General features: G+C 42.3%; 1 protein-coding gene across 3 annotated transcripts in view; it reads left to right on the top strand.

Moving 5' to 3' along the window:
* Positions 1–2588: 2588 nt before the first annotated feature.
* The window catches only part of IFT140 (intraflagellar transport 140), an 83215-nt gene continuing 64846 nt past the window's right edge, over positions 2589–20957 (top strand). The window contains exons 1-7 of one of the 3 annotated variants that reach the window (XM_063171353.1): positions 2589–2728; positions 7160–7335; positions 8446–8667; positions 12034–12155; positions 12814–12956; positions 16622–16797; positions 19829–19920. In XM_063171353.1, coding sequence (XP_063027423.1) covers positions 7189–7335; positions 8446–8667; positions 12034–12155; positions 12814–12956; positions 16622–16797; positions 19829–19920 — 902 coding nt within the window. In that variant the 5' untranslated portion in view covers positions 2589–2728; positions 7160–7188. Of the gene's footprint in view, positions 2729–7159; positions 7336–8445; positions 8668–12032; positions 12156–12813; positions 12957–16621; positions 16798–19828; positions 19921–20957 lie in introns of those variants that run through there. The other 2 variants (XM_063171354.1, XM_063171355.1) reach the window with 2 other exon arrangements.

Raw genomic sequence — 20957 nt, 5'->3', positions numbered from 1 at the left:
CTCATGTGTCTAAATGTTTGTGAGAGAAAAGCTGACTGGAAAGGAGTTGGACAAGAGCTGAGAGGCAGGGGGTAGGGTGAGACGCCAAAAGACACTTGAGCTTCCATTTGTTCAGTTTTGATCATGGCCCTTCCTCGCAATTCTGGTTTTACAGACCTGCCCAGCTACAAAATGCAAACAATCTTCCAGTGTTTCTTGTCATGGTTTTCTAGGCCAGGCAAGAACATTAACTTGGATTTGTCCCACATCCTGTGTATTTTAAAGTATGAATAACAAATTGCATTTTGACTAGAAAATAGAGCAAGCAATGCAGAACTGTTCAGCAGAAGGACAAAGTTAATACTTTACATTTGTTATTTTTTTAAAATTTTGAATCTAATCTGCATGATCATTGCAAATTATAACATGGAAGTACTTTTTCCAAAGATCCTAGGTGTAAAAGTCACCAATATAGTGAATGTTCTGTATTTTCCTTTTAGATTACTTAGAAGCTAGCAGATTTCATTAATAATTTATTTATTCTTAAAAGGCTCTGAAATTGTTTATTCTGGCAGACAATAATGGATGATCTTTGCGTTTCTAAAGCAGTTCTTTCCCGTGCATGTAAGAGGATTTAAATGGAAGGACAGACTGCTATTGTTAATCCCATATTGCTTACAGAATAAGGAAGCACCTAGTCATGCAACTTTGTTTTCTTCTTGGGGTGTGAGGTCAAGCCCTTAGGGGAAGGGAGGAAATGGGCTGTGAGCAACTGCACTACTGCAGCCAGTCCTGGGACTTAAGGGATTTGGAGCTGTGTCTTTTATGATACCGGGGACTTGGAATGGAATGATTTTTAAAGCCTCTTTCAACCCAAACCAATCTGTGGTTATGTGACTTTATGAGTAGAAGGGAAGATGTTAAGATCCTAGGAGTCCACATTCACTAGTCTATTTATCATAGAAACAGGGCTTCTCTGTTGAATATTGAAGGGCAGGAAAACTTAATTCCCAGCTAAGCCTGCACAAGTAGGAATATGTAATTTAGTTATTGGGAAAAATATTGTGCAACATTGAAACCAGCCAATTCTGAGAGCTGCAAAGTGTTCACTTGAACAGAGACTCAAGTGGGTTGTTTAGACTATTTTTATTCCAGCCCAGAAAGGGATGACAGACGATGATTTTTTGAAGTTTCAGCTGGGTGTATGTTTTTGACTTGAGTGTATCATGTAGTTGCAGTAGTTTCCACGACAACTTGGTTATCTAAGACAGCAAGGCATCTGCACGTGGTCTGCTCAAATCCTCAACTTCTAATCTGGTGAACTCAAGGCTACAGTGAGAACAATTGGCTGGGCAGAGGCAAGGGATGAATTTCTGACTCGGGGATTGGCATCTGAGTGAGCCAACTGGGCTATTGCATGTTCAAGGAATCCACCACGAAGAGATGCCATAAATGATTGTTACAGCTGATGCCTTGTAGAGAGAGAAGATATAAAACTCCAGGAAACAGGACTTTGTCAGTTCTGCTGCTCTGGTCTATGGGAGTTGCTGTCATGTAACAAGGTCCAAAGCCAGTGTTTTGCCTCTCTACCTGAATGTTGCCCATAATTCTACAGATATACAGTGTGTTCCAATGTACTGTGTGTCTTTCACTGTGTACTTTTTTTCTACTTGCTACCAAATCAGAGGGGGTTTTTCTGTTTATTTTGTGGGGTGTTTTTGGGGTTTTTTTTTGTGCTGTTGTTGTTTTTTGTGTTTGTTTTTTTTTTTTTTTTCTTTCACAAGAGTCCCTGCGTATTTGGGAAAGGAAACTTATAAACACCACATAAATGACACATTATACATGGCCAGTCAACCTCGAAATATACAGGAGCTGCTCGTTGTAGCTGTACCAGGTGTGGCTGCTTTTCATCAGCTTGCGCAGAAGTGTTGTGACTTCAGAGGAATTACAAATGACTATGGGTAGGACAGTGCTGTGAGGATTTGGTCTTGAATTTTTTCAGCCCTTTTGAAGGTGTTAGGCAGGCCTGGCTCTTAGGGCTGGCTGCAGGCCCGATGGGGGCGGGAGCCGGGCATGGAGCTGGGCTGTACCTGGTGCTGAGGGGTGTGGGGTGGCAGGAGGGCTTTACGGGTTGTCTTCATTTGAAAGACATAGTCGTTAAGTTAAAAGCTCTCCCCCCCAAAACTCTGAAAGAGCCGCTGAGCTCCGGGCGGTACACTTCAATATGGTTACGATATGCATTTCTATATCGCGGAGGTTCAGCTGGGTCACACTCCGTCACAGCAGGTGCTTGATAGCGTTGGGGATCGGGAGGGTTTGGGGAAGGATCTCGATTCTCAGGACGGCGGCACAGTCCATCACCTGCGCTAGAAAATACTCCTCACAGGCCAAGCCACCAAACCTTGAAGACGCCTCTGAGACCGTCGGGGACAGCGCAGCGGGACGGCCGCCGAATGCGCTGTGCTCGTCAATTTCCGCCACTCTTCGTGTGCCGCCGAATGGCTTCGGCCGTTCCCGTCACTCCTCGGCTCGACTCGGCTATTTCCGCTCCCGACTCTCCCCGTTGTCGGGGTAACGCAAAGCATCGCGGAGTGCGGCCTGCGGCGGGGCCGGTCAGGGTGAGCGCGGCGGCGGGGGAGAGCGGGGAGAGCGGGCTCTACCCGCAGCAGCCCGCGGCGTGTCGGCCGGCTCTTCATGGTTGTATCTGGGCCCGGCCCGCGACAGAGGGGTTGATCGCGGTCAGCCGGAGGTAAGGGGCGCTTGAGCTGCTGGCGGCGGGGGCGGCCGAATCCACCCGCGGGCGAGAATGTGGTGGCGCGGCCCGCGTGTTTGTCTTCTCGGAGCCGCGGAGTTTGTGGAGCCCCTTGTTCTGTGCCGGCGAGTGGCGATCATGGCCCGGACGGGGGACACGCGCAGGGTTCGTTCCGCTCCAGGAGCTGCCCACGGCAGCAGCAGCCTGGGCTCTGCCTGGCACAGGCTCCCCTCCCCTTCTCCCTCTGTGCGGGTGCGGGAATCAACCGGGTTTTTGCTTCATCTGTTTTACTGGTTAGAAAAGATTGTACATAGTCATTAGCCATCTTTTTGTAGCACAGAGCAGTTTTGTATTATCTTTTTTTTTTTTTTTTTCCTGGCGCTGGCTCTTTTAAACAATTTCAAATTTTACAACCAGCATTTCTCATAGGTAGAGGTTAAAGGAAGGGCCTTTGCTTTGGGAGCCTTGCCAGAGAATCTTGTTAAGGCAACTTGGACAGAGACCCCTTTCACCATTTGTGTGGTGACTGGGGGGCCGATGAGTCCACAGCTCCACAGGTACAGCAAACCAAGTTGCTGTCAACCTCGATGAAATGTGCTGATAACACTGTGACAGAACATAAAAGCAGCTTTTTAAGCACTGTCCCCAAAGACAGAATAGCATTTTTTTTTTCCTGATCTTTGATATTATTTTGTGAAATATGTGCCGGTGTTCTGGCTCGCTGCTGTCATTTGCAGTCGTTGATGTTGTCTGCAGTGTAGTGCAATGTTGTCTGTAGGGTGCAGTTGCAGTACAAGCCGCAGGTTGAGCTTTGGGTGGCCAGAGCAAGAGGCTGTGAACTGCTGAATGCATAACGCAGGGCATGGGGACCTGTGGCCCAGCCAGGGACACTCAGAGGCACTCAGCAGCAGCTGACAACACCCAGACCTTCCCTGCCCTTAAACTGAAAGGGTGTAAAAGCCCGGGGGATCCTTTGTTTGACATTCCTCCTTGGAATTACCAGCTTGAGCTGTAATTTTGTTATTGCACCAAAATGAAATTATTTTAATGATCCAGACATCTGAGACTGCTATGAGAAGGCTATGGTTGAGCTGGTAAGGAAAGCTGGTTTGACTGTGGAGGTGTAGCTGCACAGGGGCCTTGGTCCCCGCTCAGGCGGTGTGAGAGTGATTGTCAGGGTGGCTTCTGGATGGCTGGACAAGGAAGTTGTCTTAAAAAGAACTTTATGGGATCTTGTAAGAAAGATGGATACAGACTTCTTACCAGGGCGTGTACTGACAGGATGAAGAACTAATGGTTTAAACCGGCAGAAGAAGTTTTATTGTGAGAAGAAAAGTTTTATTGTGAAGGTGCTGAGGCTCTGGCACAGGTTGCCCAGAGAAGCTGTGGCTGCCCTCAGATCCCTGAAGTGTCCAAGGCCAGGTTGGACAGGATTTGGAGCAGCCTGGGAGAGTGTGAGGAGTCTCTGCCCATGGCAGGGGTTGGAACTGGATGAGCTTAAGGTCCCTTCCAAACCATGCTGAGATTCCGTGAGGTCTAACCATTGCCTGTGGGCTGTTTCAAAAGTGTCTGTCAGATGTATCTAATTTGATCTTTGAGATCAAGTGTGGGAGCTTGTTCATGTTCTATTCTAAAATACAAAATGGTTAACTTTTTCAGAATTTTTTTTTTTTTTGAAACGTTGGAAAAATAGAACATGCCGGATAGTTTGTCGAGGTGGTGTTACTTGGTTTTCTTTTTATTTTTTGAAGACTTTTTTGAAGAGACAGCTGTCAAAGCTACAGTTTAAATACATGAGCTAGTAGTAATCATGTGAGTAATGAACTCCCAAGATCACAGCAAGAAAATGAATATTGGTTCAATTATTTTTACACCATTGAGTAATCCACTTATGCAAGCCATTTATTTATTTGTGTGTAGCAGTCTGCTGCACAGCTCTGTGTAGTTACTCTGATGGTGAAGAGTATTTTATATTTGGGGTTGTCCATAATTTACCCAACAGTATCACTGAGTCTTGTTTTAGTAAGTGCCAGTCTGCCATTTTAAATTTACACAGTTTTGGTTGAAAATTTTTTCTTGCTGTCTGTTAATTCCAAAAGTTAAATTAATGAATTGAACAAGAAATGCAGTTTGGAAGCTTGATAAACTTACTTCTGTCATTGAATGGGACTGAAATATCTGAATAATAATAAGTAATATTAATAAATACAGGTTCAAGGAACAACTAAAAGTAGAAAATGGTGTCTATAGAGAAGATATTACAGCTGTATGGCTTGATAAAACTGTTATTTTATATGAAATGTAGCTTTGTTTTCATTTAGGCATCTTACATTTTTGTTTTAATCTGAAGTGAAATTCTTTATTATTTCAAAATTTGAGCCCATCTAAAGCTTATAGTCAAATATGGACTAAATCCTTCCTCTCTTAGAGGAAAATGAAACAGATAAAATAAGGAGTAAAGTAGTAATATGGGCACAGAATTCTGGAACAGTACTGGAGATGTAAGAAAACTTTTAAAATACATGAAATCAAGATGAAAAACACTCCAAATTTTATTTGAATGGTTGTTAGTTATTTTTTGGGTTTTTTTGAGTGGTGATAAAACTGGACCATGCAATGCCACTTTGGGAATGCTGAAGATTTTGAAGGATTGTACAGAAAAAAGTGCATGGATCTTGTTGGAAGATGAAATGGTTTGTCCTTAGGGTGACTGCTCTTGTCTGCTCTCATATCCAGTAGTTGATGTTGTTCCTTGTATGTGTCAGTGGCAAGATACAGAACTCCCAATTTACTGAACAGAGTTGCCCACCTTTCTAAATTAAGTGCCTGGCAAATTAGTTATTTGAGGCACTGACAGAAGATTTAAAGAAAAGAGACTTAAGAGTCTGTTGATGCCCGTTTTACATGCTGGTGGCTCACTGCTGTGCACGTGTGTACCTGTGGATTCTGAACTCATGGTTTACCTGTGCAGAAGAAAACATCTCTTCCCCTTAAATGTCACAGAAGTCTTTTAAACATTTCATGCTTGGGGGCTTTTTTGTGTGTATGTTCATTTGTGTTGTTTTCTTGGGGATCTTGTTTTGTTTTTCACCGGGTCCTGGCAGGATTCTGCAGCTGGGGAGGAGTAATCCCATGGACGAGTCCAGGTTGGGGACTGCCCTGCTAGGCAGCATCCCTGTGGAGAAGGACCTGGGGGTCACCAGCTGTCCTTGACCAGCTGTGTGCCCTGGGGCCACCATGGTGGATGCTGGGGTGGGTGAGGAAAGGCATTGTTAGCGGGCTGGGGAGGGGATCCTGCCCCTCTGTTCAGCCCTGGTGAAGCACATCTGGAGCACTGTGTCCAGTTCTGGGAGCTGGGCCTGTTGAGCCTTGAGAAGAGACAGCTGAGAGGGGACCTCATCCCTGTCTGACCTCATCCCTGTCTGTCAGTGTCTGCAGGAAAAGCTCAGGAGAATGGACCAGGCTGTGCTCCATGGGGCTCAGCAGTGGCTCTAGAGGCAATGGGCAGAAACTGGAACATGGGAAGTTTCATCTAAATATCTTTACTTTATGGCTGATTAAGCGCTGAATAGGCTGCCCCAGAGAGGATGTGAAGTCTCCCTCATTGGGGATATCCAGAATTGTCTGGTCACAATCCTATGCCATGTGCTCTGGGAAGACGTTGCTTGTGCAGGGAGGCTGGGCCAGTTGACCCACGGAACTCTATGACTCACTGATTATTTGAGGAGTTTGAGGTGTTTCGGTCCAGCTGGTTTTGTTTTGAAACTGAGCTGACTGGATCCCATGACACAAATCCAAAGACCATTTCTGTGTATAAATTATTACAAATTATTACTGATACCCTTGATTTCTGACCCACAACACTGAAAAGGGTTTTGTTCTCATGTTCTTTACTGTGCAACATCAGCACTTTTTTCATTCAAATGTTGGTAACAGTTCCAATATCAATAGCAGATAGTGTGATTTCAACAGTACAAGCTCCACAGTGGTGACAACTGTTGAAACTTACTTTGAAAGCTGAGACATGAGACTTAACATAAAAGAGTTCAGTTTGTACATTAATTAACATCTTTGGATATGAAGCTGCTGGAAGTAGCTTTCTGGTAAATACTGAGATATTTCAGAGTCCTTTGAAGTAGGCCAGCACAAGCCACGGATGAGAGACTTGGTACTGGCTTATGCACACTGGGACTCTGCAGAGTGGGAGGCTCAGTGTTTCTCCATTTATTTTTAAATGCCACTCTGACATTGTCATGTCATGTAGTATATGCAACAAGATAATGCTGTAGTTTTATTTTCCCTCTTGTTTTAACCCGTATATATGTCATTATGTACAGTGCATAAATTCAATATAAATAGCATATATGTAGTGTATATGTATTATCTGCATAAGCAAACCTGATAGAGATGTTTTTATTCCTTGTACAGGTGTGCAGTCTGAGACAGCTCCTGTTTTTATGGCTGTGTACGTGGATCATCGAACAGATGCTCCTGATTCTGTTGCCTCCCCTTCCCATATAGCATGGCACCCACTTCATCCACTCCTGGCAGTTGCTTCTATCAGCACAGCAGGTGGGGGCTGTGTGGATATCTACCTGGAACAGGTGAAAAATCAACAACTTTGCTTTTGCTCTTGATGCAGAGTCACAGAATTGCAGGATGGTTTAGATTGGAAGGGACCTTTAGGATCATCTTGTCCCAACCACTTGCCATGCTCAGGGACACATTCCATAGACCAAGTTGCTCTGAGCCCCATCCAACCTGGCCTTGAACACTTCCAGAGACGTGAGATGTGTGAGAAGTCACACAGCTTCTCTCAGCAACCTTTATCATTGTTCTAATTTAAAACTTCACATTTTTAATCTCTGTTTTTGCAGGCTGATATCCTCCTGAAATATCTCTGGGTTTTAATTACTGTCTGTGTCCTGTGCTATATGGAACATGACAGATTCATCAGCCACTCATTATATGTATTTTAAAAAGATCTTCATAAATTAAATTGATCTTTCTTTTGAAATTTGATGTTTGCAGTCTATAAGTCTTGTTTGTGATGATTACTGATTAGGTTTTTCTTCTCATAGTGGGAGATTTTCAGACTTGTATGTAAATGAACACATGCTGCTGCTGCTTTTTAACTCTTAAGTGAGTAGAACATACTAAGAAATGGAAACTGAACAAATCACTCTACCACCTCAAGACTGAACTGGTTTTCTGCCTGTAGACAGATATTTCTTTTGCATACTCTAACTTTTACATGAGAGCCTTGTGTAAGACTTTGGTTTGCATAATTTTAGAGAAGTAGCACTGAAAGTATCTAAGTCTGCAGCAGACTTACTGAAACATCTCTCTTAATACAATAGCCTATAAAATGTGTACTTTTCAAAGTGTATTCTGAAAAATTGTTTTCCAAGTTTAAAAAACGGAAAAAGAAATACTTAGAGAGGTTAAATGATTTGCGTGAAATATTCTCATGAACCATGCCTAAAGGAGGATCTGCCTTTAAGAGCTGTTGAAGCATTAGATTATTCTATGTCCTTAGTGATGTGCTTTGTTCTTTTTCAATAGCTGGAACTATTTTTTACTTTGAAATATGCTTGAAGCCTTCTTATATCCTTTATATGGGAGAGAAAGCTTGATATTGACTGGGCTATGAATTAGAAGGTTTGGTTGCTGAGTTTCCACTGGACTGAGCTCACACTGATTTTTGTTTGCAGGGAGAACATGTGCCTGATTGCCGTGCTGAGAGAAGCTTTCAGGTCACATTACTTGCCTGGCACCCTTCCAGACCCATTCTGGCATCAGGATGGGAGACAGGAGGAGTTCTGATACTGAACAAACAAGACAAGGAGCAGCACACTGTACCCCCAAATCACAGCGCCAAAATCACAGTCCTGAGCTGGAGTACAAGTGGTACCTGCCTTGTGTCTGGGGATGGGGTGAGTAGCTGAAATGCCATATGGGTTTGATGTGGAACACAGTCTTGGAAGCTCTGTAATAGGAAAAGATCATGGAAAGGAGATCAATGGGGAAGGGAGACTTGTGTGGGAGGGAAATTTCTTTTCCTTAGTACAATTAAAACTGATAGGGAATAAAATAAAGTCATAGTGTTTTAATTTTTTCTACAATATTATTCTACAATTAAAAAATTGCCATTCTATAATTTTTCTTTAAATAAAATTGTGTTGGATCTCAGTGGGTGCTGAGCATTGATGAAGGTTTAAGGCTATTTCATGGATGGAGTAATTGAGGTGTAGACCATTTGAATTCTTTTGCTCCTGTCCATGCACAAGTTTTAGGGCAGACTCAAGAATAGCTGTTGAGAAACAAATTCCAGCTACAACATATTCATCCATTCTGAGTGCAGAGCAGTGCTCACAGGAAACCCATGTTAATCTCTCTTTTTCTGGTTTTATGAATGCCTTAGTATTGTGTCCTATTGATTGTATTGGGAAATGTGACACACTATTTCTTGATGAACTGGTTCCCCTTTTACATAGTGAAGTGAGAAAGTAGCTATTGAATATTCAGGATTAAGTATTCATAGAAGATTCTGATTTTGCCAGTTCCTGAGTCAGCAAATGAAGAAAAAAAATGCATTATTTTCCCTGATTCAAACTTGAGCTTGCCCAAGAATTTCAATTCTGCTCTTACCTATATGTTAGAATTCCCAGTGTTCTTATTGGGAGGAAAGGTTATTTTTATTCATTGTTTGTAAAGTTCTGCTGCTACATTTGACAGAAATGCAGAAATTCAAAATTGAGTATAAAGAGAATTTATCATCTTCTTTTTTAGAAAAGAGAAAGTTCTTCCCAGGCAAAAGATGGACACATCTCAGTGTAGCTGAGGCCTTAATCATAATGACCCAATACATTGATATAGACAGAACTTACAAATACTTTTCAAATTTATTTCAAACCGGTGTCACTGTGCTATGCTCTGAGGTGTAGCACAGATATGCTTCATTTCTTACGTATTATCCAATAGTTTATATGTTTATTTTTAATATTTTTCCCATGAGGGTTTATTTTTAGGAAACTTCCATTAGGTGAGCACTGCCAGGATCATGTTCTGCTTATATTAGAGGAAATTCTTTAGAAATAAGATAAATATTTGGATCCTGATTAAGTTTCTGTTTCAGCTAGAGGCTGATTGGGCACTGGAAAGGCTCCCCAGGGAAAGCTCAGAGCTGCAAGGCTTCCAGAGCTCCAGGAGCCTTTGGACAAGCACTCGGGCACAGGGTGGGATTGTTGGGTTGTCTGTGCAGGCCAGGAGTTGGGCTTGATGATCTGTGTGAGTCACTTCCAGCTGAGCGTATTCTATGATTCTACCTTCACTAGGATTTCTGTCGTTGTACATGCTGAAATGCAAGAAAATTATTTGAAAATAACTTCATAAAGTTGGAATAGGATACTGTGAAAATCAGAAGCTTTTATTTTGTTTTAAGTAAAAAGAACATGAGTGATTTCCACGTTTTGATCACACAGAGGATCTAGGTGCTTTCTATAATGAAAGCCTATTTGTAAGGCAAATTGCTTTCATACCACGTAACTAAAGCTTTATGTTTTTAAAAATTATTGGGAAGTTACAGGATGGAATCAGAGAATATCTCCATTTGGAAAGGACATTTAAATAGATGATAAGGTCAATGTCCTGTGTCCTTTAAAAATATCATTTGAAAACAGATGAGTTCTGCATCCTTTCCAGTGTGACTTAGGAGAGGTTGTGAGCCTTTTTTGTTTCCAATCTCCTGTGCTTCTAACTAAGAATTGAGATTGTGCAAGTTGGTTATCTGGATACAGGCTGGAATATCTAGAAGGAGGTGGAACGAAGGTCAGCAGCTTTAGAAAGCTGCAGGCTTTTCCTCCAGCTTATGAATGGTGCAGGTGATTTTAGTTGGGATCCTTGGAAATTGGTGGCATATAAAGCTGATGGAAGAGTGAGAGGAGGAACCAACAAGGTTGGTTCATAGGATCCTGTGATGTTCAGAGGTAACTAGCAAACATTTTATGAACTGCAAGTGTCCTCTTGGGACAGGAGTACAGCAGTGTCACAGTTGCACAGCTGAGTGGCATTCTTTAACCTGCAGACACATAGCACTTAATAAACAGTTTTGGACGGTATAACTATTGCCATCTTACCGTTGAAAAGAAGTTAGAAGTTTGACTCTTAGGAAAAACAGAAGGAAATGTTGCTTTGGAAGGCCTCAGCTGCATCTTGTGTGGCTTCTAGTTAGAATTGTGAAGAATAAGTGACCATTGCTGCCACTTCCAGGAAAAGGATGATACTTCATTGAAAACAATAAATAAAAATAGAGCGAATTCTAATACCACTTTATGGTTCTCTATCTTAATGAAATAAAATGAGATTGAATTTGATATTGAAAATTGTTGCTGGGTTTTTTTATGTAGTGCTTACATGGAACGTTCCTAAATGCAATTTGGTTTCATAAATACTAGCATAACAACAACAATAAATAATCTTCTTCGCATTCCAACTGTGAGGATATACTGTAAATCAGTTTGTTGGAATTTGTCTCCACACTTTTTAGTCACCAGGGGTTTGTTGCTCCTGAGCTGCCACTGCAGGGTGTGAGTTATGTCAGCACCTGTGCCAGCCTCAAGGGCTGGCCTGTGTTGACCACTGAGTTAATTAGCTAATCAGACTTCCTTTCTTTAGCATATATGATTTTTCTAGTTACTAGATTATTTTTCTAAAAGTAAGTTCTTGATTTTTCTAAAAGTAAGCTCTTGAATGTCTGCTCCGAAAGAGGAGGAAAGCTCCAGAAATTAAAAAATTCTGCCCTTAGTCTTTCTACACCCTGTGACTTTACATGTCTAATCATATACCCATGCTCATCTACATCAGTTTTGTATACACTTACTGAGGGATGCATATGCTCTGCTATCCTTTATTTCAATTGCTAAAAAATAAGCTATCAGACTACTTTCAAGAAAGAATGTGGAAAGGACATTATCAAGACAAATATTTACGTCTGCTGCTTGCAGAAGAAAACTAAGACTGTTCCATGTAATTGCTCTGGCAGTGTGATTTAACTAAAAAAGGATAGGGCCAATAAGCTTTTTTTAGATAATTTGATTTTAAGGGAGCAAATAATATAATGTTAAAGATAGCTTTGATTCCCTGTGGCTTAGTTTTAAGTGGGCGTAATTGTATGTGTCAACTAAACAAAAGGAAGGGTGTTGCTCCATCAATAAAACATTTATTTTTATGTGCAGTGATTAGCTTGAGTCTGAATTCTCATCTGTGTGCAAAGGGTAATGAATTAACTTGTCTTTTTCTAGCACGGTGTCTTGTGTCTGTGGAAAATGGACCATCGGGGCAGAGTGCAGGGTCCTGCCCTGGTTAAGCAGGAGTATGGGAAATGCTTGTGGCACTGTGTCTTTTGGCCACCCCCTCCTAGTGAGTGAGTATTGGCCCCATCAGAGCTCTGATAGACCAAGTCTTTGTCTTGTTCCACAGAAAGAAAGTCCTACCCGCAAATAGACTATTTAAAAATATATAAAAATGTTCTTTTCCTAACTGCCCTATACTTCCAAGCTCTTCTCCCGCTCTGATAGCTGGCTCTGTGTCCTGTGTGCAGTAACTGCTCTTCTTTCTCTTCTCCACATCATCTGTTGGTTGCTGTTGACTCTTCTGTCTTAGTTCTTCTAATTAGCAATATTGCTGATTGTGGAAAGCCATAAACACACTGGAAACACAATTATCTTTATATTCTTGTCAAAAATAATTAAAAGTCATTTCTTAAGAATTATTATTTTTTTCCTGTCCAAGCAAGAAATAGGAAGCAGCTGTAGTGAAAAATAATAGTTCTCCTTGTCTGGGCTTTTCTGTTTCACATCTCTGAAAAAATAATGATGTGTTTTGTGAAAAAGGTGAAATAATGCAAGTGAAAACTAATATTGAAATTTTGTTTTGTATTTTTTTGAGTCCGCCCTTTTTTCAATCAGTGTATGAAATATTTGTTCTCTTTATACAATATGCTTTATTAACTTCTCATCCATTCTTTGAGACTGAACCTACAGTTATGAAAAGAATTAGGAATGAAGTATCTCTCTTTTCAGGGACTTTGTACAGCTGGCAAAAGCAGCTGTGAGTGGTGATGAGAAAGCCTTGGATATGTTTAACTGGAAGAAAGCTGGAATAGGACCACCTCTGAAAACAGCAGTCCAGGAAGGACTCTCCTTCTTTATCACTTTGGCAGATGGTAAGAGCAAAACCACTTTTCCATTTGGCTGGGAAGTTGTTTCCTTAGAGCTTCAAAATAGCCCAGTGCATGATAATCTTGGGGTATATTCATATATCCCTCATATTCATATATTCAATAGGGTAGAGTCTTCTATAGGAGTTGTAGAATGTTTGGTAAGAAATGAATAAAACTACTGAAACCTTATCTTCAGGATGGTTTTGTTCACAAGGGTACCAGAGGTACTGGATTAGTCAGGTTCCAAAGAAGTGAGTATGAGGAAAACAATCTCTAACACACAAGTGTAGATAAAATTAGCTTTTGTGCAAAGCTTCAAAATAATGCATGTGTTCTTTTTTCTATAAATAGGCAAATTCTGCTAAAGCATACGTCTTAAATTCTCAATTTTCTTTTCAATTTTTTCTCATGCTTTGAAATGATGCTTTAGTCTTACAGACCAACAAAAAGTCTGAGAATCTGTTTTGTTTAGTTTGCTGCCTAATAGTGTTTCTTCTCTGTATTTTCCTCTTCCTTGCCTTTTACTCTTCCCTGTCTTTTCCTATCCTTTTTAGTCTTCTGGGTACTAGTTTTCTCTAAGCTAACTTTCTTCCCACCCCAAATTTTTTTGTGATGCCATCTCTCTGTAATTTGCTCTCTCTGAACTGGAGCCAAAATGTGTATGAGAAGTTGCATAATGGGTGTTTCTGGTAGGTGATTCGAGTCATCCTGTTGATTCAAATGTTAACTGTTCTGAAAACGTTTCAGTTATGCTGGTTCTGCAGCTCTGTTACAATTTGATTCAGTGTTGTACCAAAATTGACACCCCTTGTTTACACCAGCACGGCTTGCAGGAGGGGCATGGGCCAGCTTCGTGGTTGGTTTGCAGTGTACCTTCTTTTAATGTGTGAATACAAGCCTCTTTACTAGAAGGGTACCATTTAAATGGAAAATGGACACAAGGTGCTTCATAAAGATACAGGGAGAGAAGCTTTAGGAAGCTGTGCCCATTCCGTCCTCACCTTCAAAGCCGCTGTTGTGATGGTGCAGAGCCCCATCTAGGGACAGGCTGTGTGTCCTGCAGGTGCTGTCCTGGGCTTGGGCCTCTGCCTGGGGTTGAGACAAGTCAGGAGGAAACGTCCTGAAAGGGGAATCTCCTCTGAAAAAAAGGCCGGTTTGTGGCACAACCTCTTCCCATCAGACGAAAGGAATTTATTGGAGAAAAGGGAAAAAACCTGTTTATTTAACACAGAGAGTGCATGCCGGCACGGGAACAAGAATGAATAATATTAGATATGAAAACCTTCTCGCTGTGGAGAGAGCTGGTGGATTTGAGAGTCCTGCTTGGCTTCTCCCGAGGTCTGGAGCCGGGTGTCCCTGCAGCCTCCCCCCTCTGGGCTGCGGCCTGGGACTCCCAGTGATGGCCTGGTGTTCTGGGCTGGAGCAAAGCCGAACAGTTCCAGAAGAAGAAGCCACAGTCCCGGGAAAAACTTCTTGACTCAGCTAACTTATAAAGCTAGCTACAAGCAAAAGAATTTAACTCTCTTCTCTCCTGAGAAAGAGCAGGGGAGAGTCTGTGTTTGAACACAAACTGATGAAAGAATTCCCCCGGCTTCTTCCCCTCTCTCAGACTTAGCTTAAAGTTACAGAACCTGTGTCTGGGCATAAAGTAGATGATAAGGGATACAGTATTATAAAGTCACCGCAAGACAGCCTCCTTGTCATACTTCTCAAATTTCAATCAAATGATACTGTCTGACTGTTCCTTGTGAGCAGCTTCATTGCTTGGGTTGGTTTGAGTGTATGTGTTTTGGACTCAGTTTTTAATCTAGTAATGATCTGCTCTAACTCACAAATGTCCTGAGAAGAACTTGGAGGTGTTGGTGAGTGAGAGCTGGACATGCCCCAGTTGTGTGTGCTGGCTCCCAGAAATACCCTGTGTGCTGGGCTGATCCCACAGTATGGGCAGCAGGGGAGGGGGGGATTTTGCACCTCAGCCCCACTCAGGTGAGACCCCACCTGCAGAGTTGCCTCCAGCTCTGGGGTTATCAACACAGGGGTGACATGGAGCTGTTGGAATGAGTCTGGAGGAGGCCATGTAGATACTTCATGGACTGGAGCCCCTCTGCTCTAGAGTTAGGCTGGGAGAACCTGGAGAAGAGAAGGCTTCAGGGAGAGCTCAGAGCCCCTTGCAGTGCTTAAAGGGGCTCCGGGAGAGCTGGAGAGGGACTTTGGAGGGCTTGCAGGGACAGGACAAGGGAACGGCTTCCCACTCCCAGAGGACATGGTTAGATGGGATATTGGGAAGGAATTGTTCCCTGTGAGAGTGCTGAGGCCCTGGCACAGGGTGCCCAGAGAAGCTGTGGCTGCCCCTGGATCCCTGGAAGCGTTCAAGGCCAGGCTGGATGAGGCTTGGAGCAACCTGGACTAGTGGGAGGTGTCCCTGCCCGTGGCAAGAGGATTAAAAAGAGATTCATTTTTAAAGTTCCTTCAAAACCAAAATGTCCTGTGATTTAAGAAGATGAGGATATCTATGCAGGGTTTTATTGCAGGGAGAAAATAAAGCAGTGGGACAGGACTTGGATCAGCCATAGAGTGGCCACAGGCCCAACACAGTGAGCACCCCCTGTGCTGGATGCTGCTGGGGTACCTGGATTCTGGGCCTCTCATGACAAGAAAGACCTTAAGGGGCTAGAGTGTGTCCAGAGAAGGGAACAGAGCTGGAATAGGCTCTGGAGCACAAGTCTGATGAGGAGCAGCTGAGGGAGCTGGAGGGGCTCAGCTTGGAGAAAAGGAAGCTCAGGGAGGACCTTCTGGCTCTGCACAGCTCCCTGATGTTCAGGCAGGTGGGGATTTGGGCTCTGCTCCTTGGGAGCAGGGAGCAGGACAAGGGGAAACAGCTTCAAGTTGTGCCAGGGGAGGGCAGACTGGTGGAAGGAATTTCTTTGCAGGAAGGGTTGTTAGGCATGGGAATGGGCTGCCCTGGGCAGTGGTAGAGTGATCATCCCAGGAAGTGTTCAAAAATGACTAGATGTGGCACTTCACTGTATGGTTATTGGGTGTGGTGCTACTTGGTCAAAGGTTGGACTTGATGATTTTGGAGGTCTTTTCCACCCTTAATGATTCTGTGATTCTATTATTATAGAGTAGTACAACTTAATGACATTATAATGGCTTTTAAAATGTTGATGGGTGCATTAGTTACCAATGTCAGTGTTTTTAGAAAAACACTGTCCCATTTGCCAGTCAAATTATGGATTAAAGCTGAATTTGGTGTGTGGTGCAGTGTTTCCTAAGCAATGAAGAACTTCAGGTCTGCAGTTTTCCAATATCTCAACTATGCTGTAAATTGAACCAATTCTTAGCTGCCATTCTTCTTTCACAGATTTTTTTTCTCAGACTGAAGGTTTCAGATGCTATCATTCATACAGAAAGTTTATTTGCAGTTTAAAATTATTTAAAGTATTCCCCTTTGGATCTTGTAAATGGGGAAAAATATGCTTTGGTTTATTGCTCTGGTCAGCTATTGTACTGTCTATCCTGAGAAGAACTAGAAAATGAAAGAATTTTTGTTATTTTTACATTTTCAGCACTTGAGGAATGTTTTATTAAGGTAGAGAGCATCAGCTTTGGTTTTTGTAGCTAAAAGATGTCAACTAAAATCTGCACCTGATTTATTTGTCCTTCAGGTTCTGTGCACTATGTGAATGAGAAAGGGAAGACAAGGCAGGTATTGTCTACGGACAGTCTGGTCCGAAAGCTCCTGTTGCTGGAGGAAAGAGATGTTTTACTTGTAATAACAGAGACTCTGCAGTTGTCTTTACATGCAGTTTCTCCCGAGGGAGAAGCAGAAGAGCTCATGAAGGTAAGAGTCATACTACAGGATAAAGTTGCAATATTTATTCTTTATAAGTTTGTTTTGTTTTTTGATTATTGCTATTTTGCTTCCAAATGAATCAGCTCTCATATTTGTTTCTCAGATAATATGTTGATGAGGAAGCAAAAATAGCTTATCTAAAAGTGGAATAGAATGATGTGGTACTGAACTTGGAAAGATGGTTTTCATCTTTTCTTCCTGTTTTTTCATAGTTCTTTTCATTTTGACCCTATCTTAATTCTTTTACACTTACTTTCAGTTTCTTAGTGAATTACAGAAAAATTGGAAATTCCAGTTGTCCTGGTTGCAGAGGTGGGGGGTGCTTAGCACCATGTAGGTGCAGCTAAGTTATTCTATACCACCTATATCATCACTGTTTTCGTGGAGAAAACACACACACGCCATTAAGTGGGCACCATTCTGCCTTGCTCTCTCTCATGGGGAGGTTGTCAGCATCAGCCCTGCAGACTCTGTCTTCTGCCCCTGCCATCCACCCTCTTCTGTTTTCCCTGAGACACTATAGGATATGGTGCTGAAAGGAAAGCAGCAGAACACAGAACTGATGTATGTTGAATGGCAGCACTAATGGGGAGACCGTGGGCAGGGGGCAGGGAAGGCCCCCAGTCCAGCCCAAGGGAGCCCAGCCAAGCCCAGTCGAGCCAAGCCCATTCCAGCTAAGCCAGGCCAAAAGGAGTGCAGCAGAACTTCTGGGAAGTGACAGCAACCTGTAGGATCAACGCCCAGTATGGCAGAGCAGTAGAAGCAATGGTGCAGGCATTTGTGTGGAACTGAGCCTAGCAGGGCATCCATCTTGGATGACCCAGTTTTGGGGAGGGTCTGTTTGCTGTTGTTTTTTGTTGTCTTGGTCTGGGAGGGGCGGGAAGCCTCTTGCCACACTGCCTTTGTTTGCGACAGCATGTGGGAGCCTGGGGAAGTCATGTGGACACAACCTATGGGGACCACCATTTTGGTTTTGGTCTCAGCAGCCACATAAAATTAATTTTTTGTGGCTGAAGCACTTTCTGGTTTTGGATATTTTTTTAAATTCATATTGCTGTTTCTTATTCCATTGCTTTTTGCTCTCAGTAAATTATCTCAATCCATATTCTCTGCACGTCTCCCTCCCTTACCGGAAGGGGCAGGAGAAGGCCCATAGCTTATTTGGCATTTAATTTTTTGCTGGTGTTAAGCCACCACATTTAATTGGTGCCCAAGGTAAGGCTCAAGAGGATTGAGATAACTTTGATCTAAGCATTTGTGTTTTAGGTAGAGAGCTCCCTGGTTCTAGTGTTTCTTGGTCTGTTCATGTGGGTATAATACCTAACCCTGCATATGCTCCCATATATGCACCATGTATCCACCGCAGTGATCTGTTTCACTGTGACCTGGGAAGCATGCCCTCATTGATATGTCTAATAGGTTTCCTCTGTCCAGTGTATGCCATGTTAAGATTTAGGACAGAGATTTGTAGGGAAGTTGTCCATAAACATGGGATGGATAGTCATTAGTGGTGTGGCATGTAGGAGAAAATGGGCCAGCTTTTGAAAGAGTACTCTGCCCCTGGTTCGGAAGTTCACCCCGGAGCAACTACAGGGCCCTGATAAAGTGTTTGAAAGAGAATTGCTGTGGCTGTTCCAGAGAGGTGCAACGGTGTGCTGCACCGTGGCTACTGTTTATTGGACACTGCTTGTTTTTATGCAGCACCCTCAGAGGGAGGAGGAGGAAAGCAAAGCAGTAGGCACTATGGCCATTCAAACTGCAGCTTACCCACAAGAGCAACCTGTGCTAAGAGCAGTTGCCTGTATTCAGAAGAAGAAATCCAAGACCAAATCAGTTCATGTAGTGAGTGATGAAAAGGAAGCAGGGCCTTCACAACAGGAGGAAGAGACAGGGCCAGAGATAATCACCCAAACCCTATCCCTGAGTGAGCTGTGAGCCATGCAGAAGGATTTCTCACTCCAGTCAGGTGAGCCCCTGGTGACCTGGGTGCTCTGATACTGGGCTGTTGTGGCCCGTGATATGAAATTAGATGGTAGTGACACTTTGCAACTGGGATCCATGTCCTGGCATGCAAGTATTGACCACAGGATTGGGAAAGGACCAGAAACTCTCAGCCTCTGGATGCAACTCCTGTCAAATGTGAGAGAAAGGTTTCCTTGGAAAGATGACCTTTTAGTGCGCTGAGACAAGTGGAACACTATGGAGCAAGGTATCTGGTACCTGAGAGAATTAGCTGTGCTGGAGATAATATTTTTAAATAATGAGCAATTCCTTACTAATCCAGACAATATCCAGTGTTCGCAAAACATATAGCAGAAATTCTTACTGAGTGTGCTGATGTCATATGTCAACTCATTGGGAGTGATGTTATGGAAAGAAGGAGAACAAAACGTGGACTATTTGGTTACCAAACCTCAGATATATGAAGAAACTATCTCCACCCCATTATGGCCCCATGTCTCCTCAGTGGAAAGACTAACAGAGGATCTCCAGAAATTAAAAGAGGAAATTAAAGAGAAAATGTCTCACACCCTGGCCTCTGCTATTACAAAATGCTGCTTGTTGGTAGACCCCAAACCTTCACTTTTCTAAGATTTTTTTTCTTTTTATCCACGACAGAAAAACACTGGACACGTGTATTACAGCAATGTCCACTTCTTATTGATCATTATTTATGTTTGACTAGAAGTAAGATTTGGAATTTCACATTTTAAAGCAATCTTTATTAAATTCTAAGAGGAGTTCTAGTGCAAAAGTAAAATACTGCTCCTTATCTACTTAATTAACCCACTCCAGGATTTCTTCTCTTAAATTTATACATTGCAGTCTTGATGCATTTTATGGTGATCATTGTCAGAATCATCTGAATTCACTGTCTCAATATGTCTGAATTAACAGATAGGTCTAGTTATTTTCATATTTTTACTGTTTAGCCAAACTGTGCAGTTCAGATGCTCAGTGTCCTTCAGTGTGCTCCTCTGACCTTCTGTAAATGTGTTTATTTGCTAATGGTTAACAGGTGAAGTTGAGTGGGAAGACTGGTCATTCTGCAGACATGATTCTAGTAGACCATAGCCTGGTTGTTACAGCACTAGGTGAGACAGTCATCAGGTAAGAATGAAAGTTGTTCTGGCTGCCCCTGAGAAGGGCCAGGTAAAAGGTACAGTCTGCAATGAACTGAGTGTTTTGCTGAAATGTTGGTTGGGGGTTTTTTACCAATAATGAAAAAATCCCAACATTTTCTAATTTTGTTTGTAAAAATAAGTAGAGAAATTAAATGATTTTTTTTTCTCAAGGACAGAAACTAATTTGGTATGGCTTGCTTTCTCTCTAGGTATTTTATTTTGTCAGGCAGTGCTACCTATTCTGTTCCCTCCTTGAGTGCTGTTACTGGTTTATTCTGAAAATAAATCCGGGTTGGGGTTTTGCATGAAAGTGCAGCCCCTTTGCCATTCTTGCCTACGTTACTTTCTGATCCTTAGGATACTCATGGCATCAGCAACCAGAAAGAAATTGCTTACTTTTCAGGACATTTATTTTACTGTAATATAAGACAAGTATTTAAATTACTTATTTCCCTAATCCTTCAAAGTGTGTTGCTTTGCCATGCTGTTATGTTACTGTGTTCTCTAGTTTTACCTTTTTTGCAATGTTATCTACCTTGTCTTTACTATGACCTGCTCTACCCGTTCCTCTAACCTTTGGGAGAGTGGGAGTGTTCCATTAATATCAGTATTTCCCTTTATTGAGCCTCTGTCTGCTACTATCAGACAGAATCTTTTGTTCATTTTGTGAGAATGCAATAAAGACCAAGTATCAAGAAGGAATAGCTTCATGGCAGTATTTAGTTGTAGAAAATAAATCTGGAATCCAAAGGACTACTGACTAACACAGGAATATTCTTAAAATGGAGGAGAAGCATAATTAGGGAGGAAGAAAATTGCAACTGGCCCTCACTTCTTTCATTTTTTTTAAAGCTGCACTTGCTTCTGACTTCTTTCTTCCTAGGAGAATATCCCAAAACATGCTGCAGATTAAAAACTCAAAGGAAGAGGAGGAGATTGTTAAGGAATTCACACTCCCCAGGCAGCTTCTGACAATTTAATTTTAAAAATTAAATGATCTAGGTATTGTGGAAATAGTAAGTT

Source organism: Melospiza melodia, chromosome 18 (genome assembly GCF_035770615.1).
Source record: "Melospiza melodia melodia isolate bMelMel2 chromosome 18, bMelMel2.pri, whole genome shotgun sequence".
NCBI classification, from domain to species: domain Eukaryota; kingdom Metazoa; phylum Chordata; class Aves; order Passeriformes; family Passerellidae; genus Melospiza; species Melospiza melodia.
This window is presented reverse-complemented; position numbering and strand designations above follow the sequence as displayed.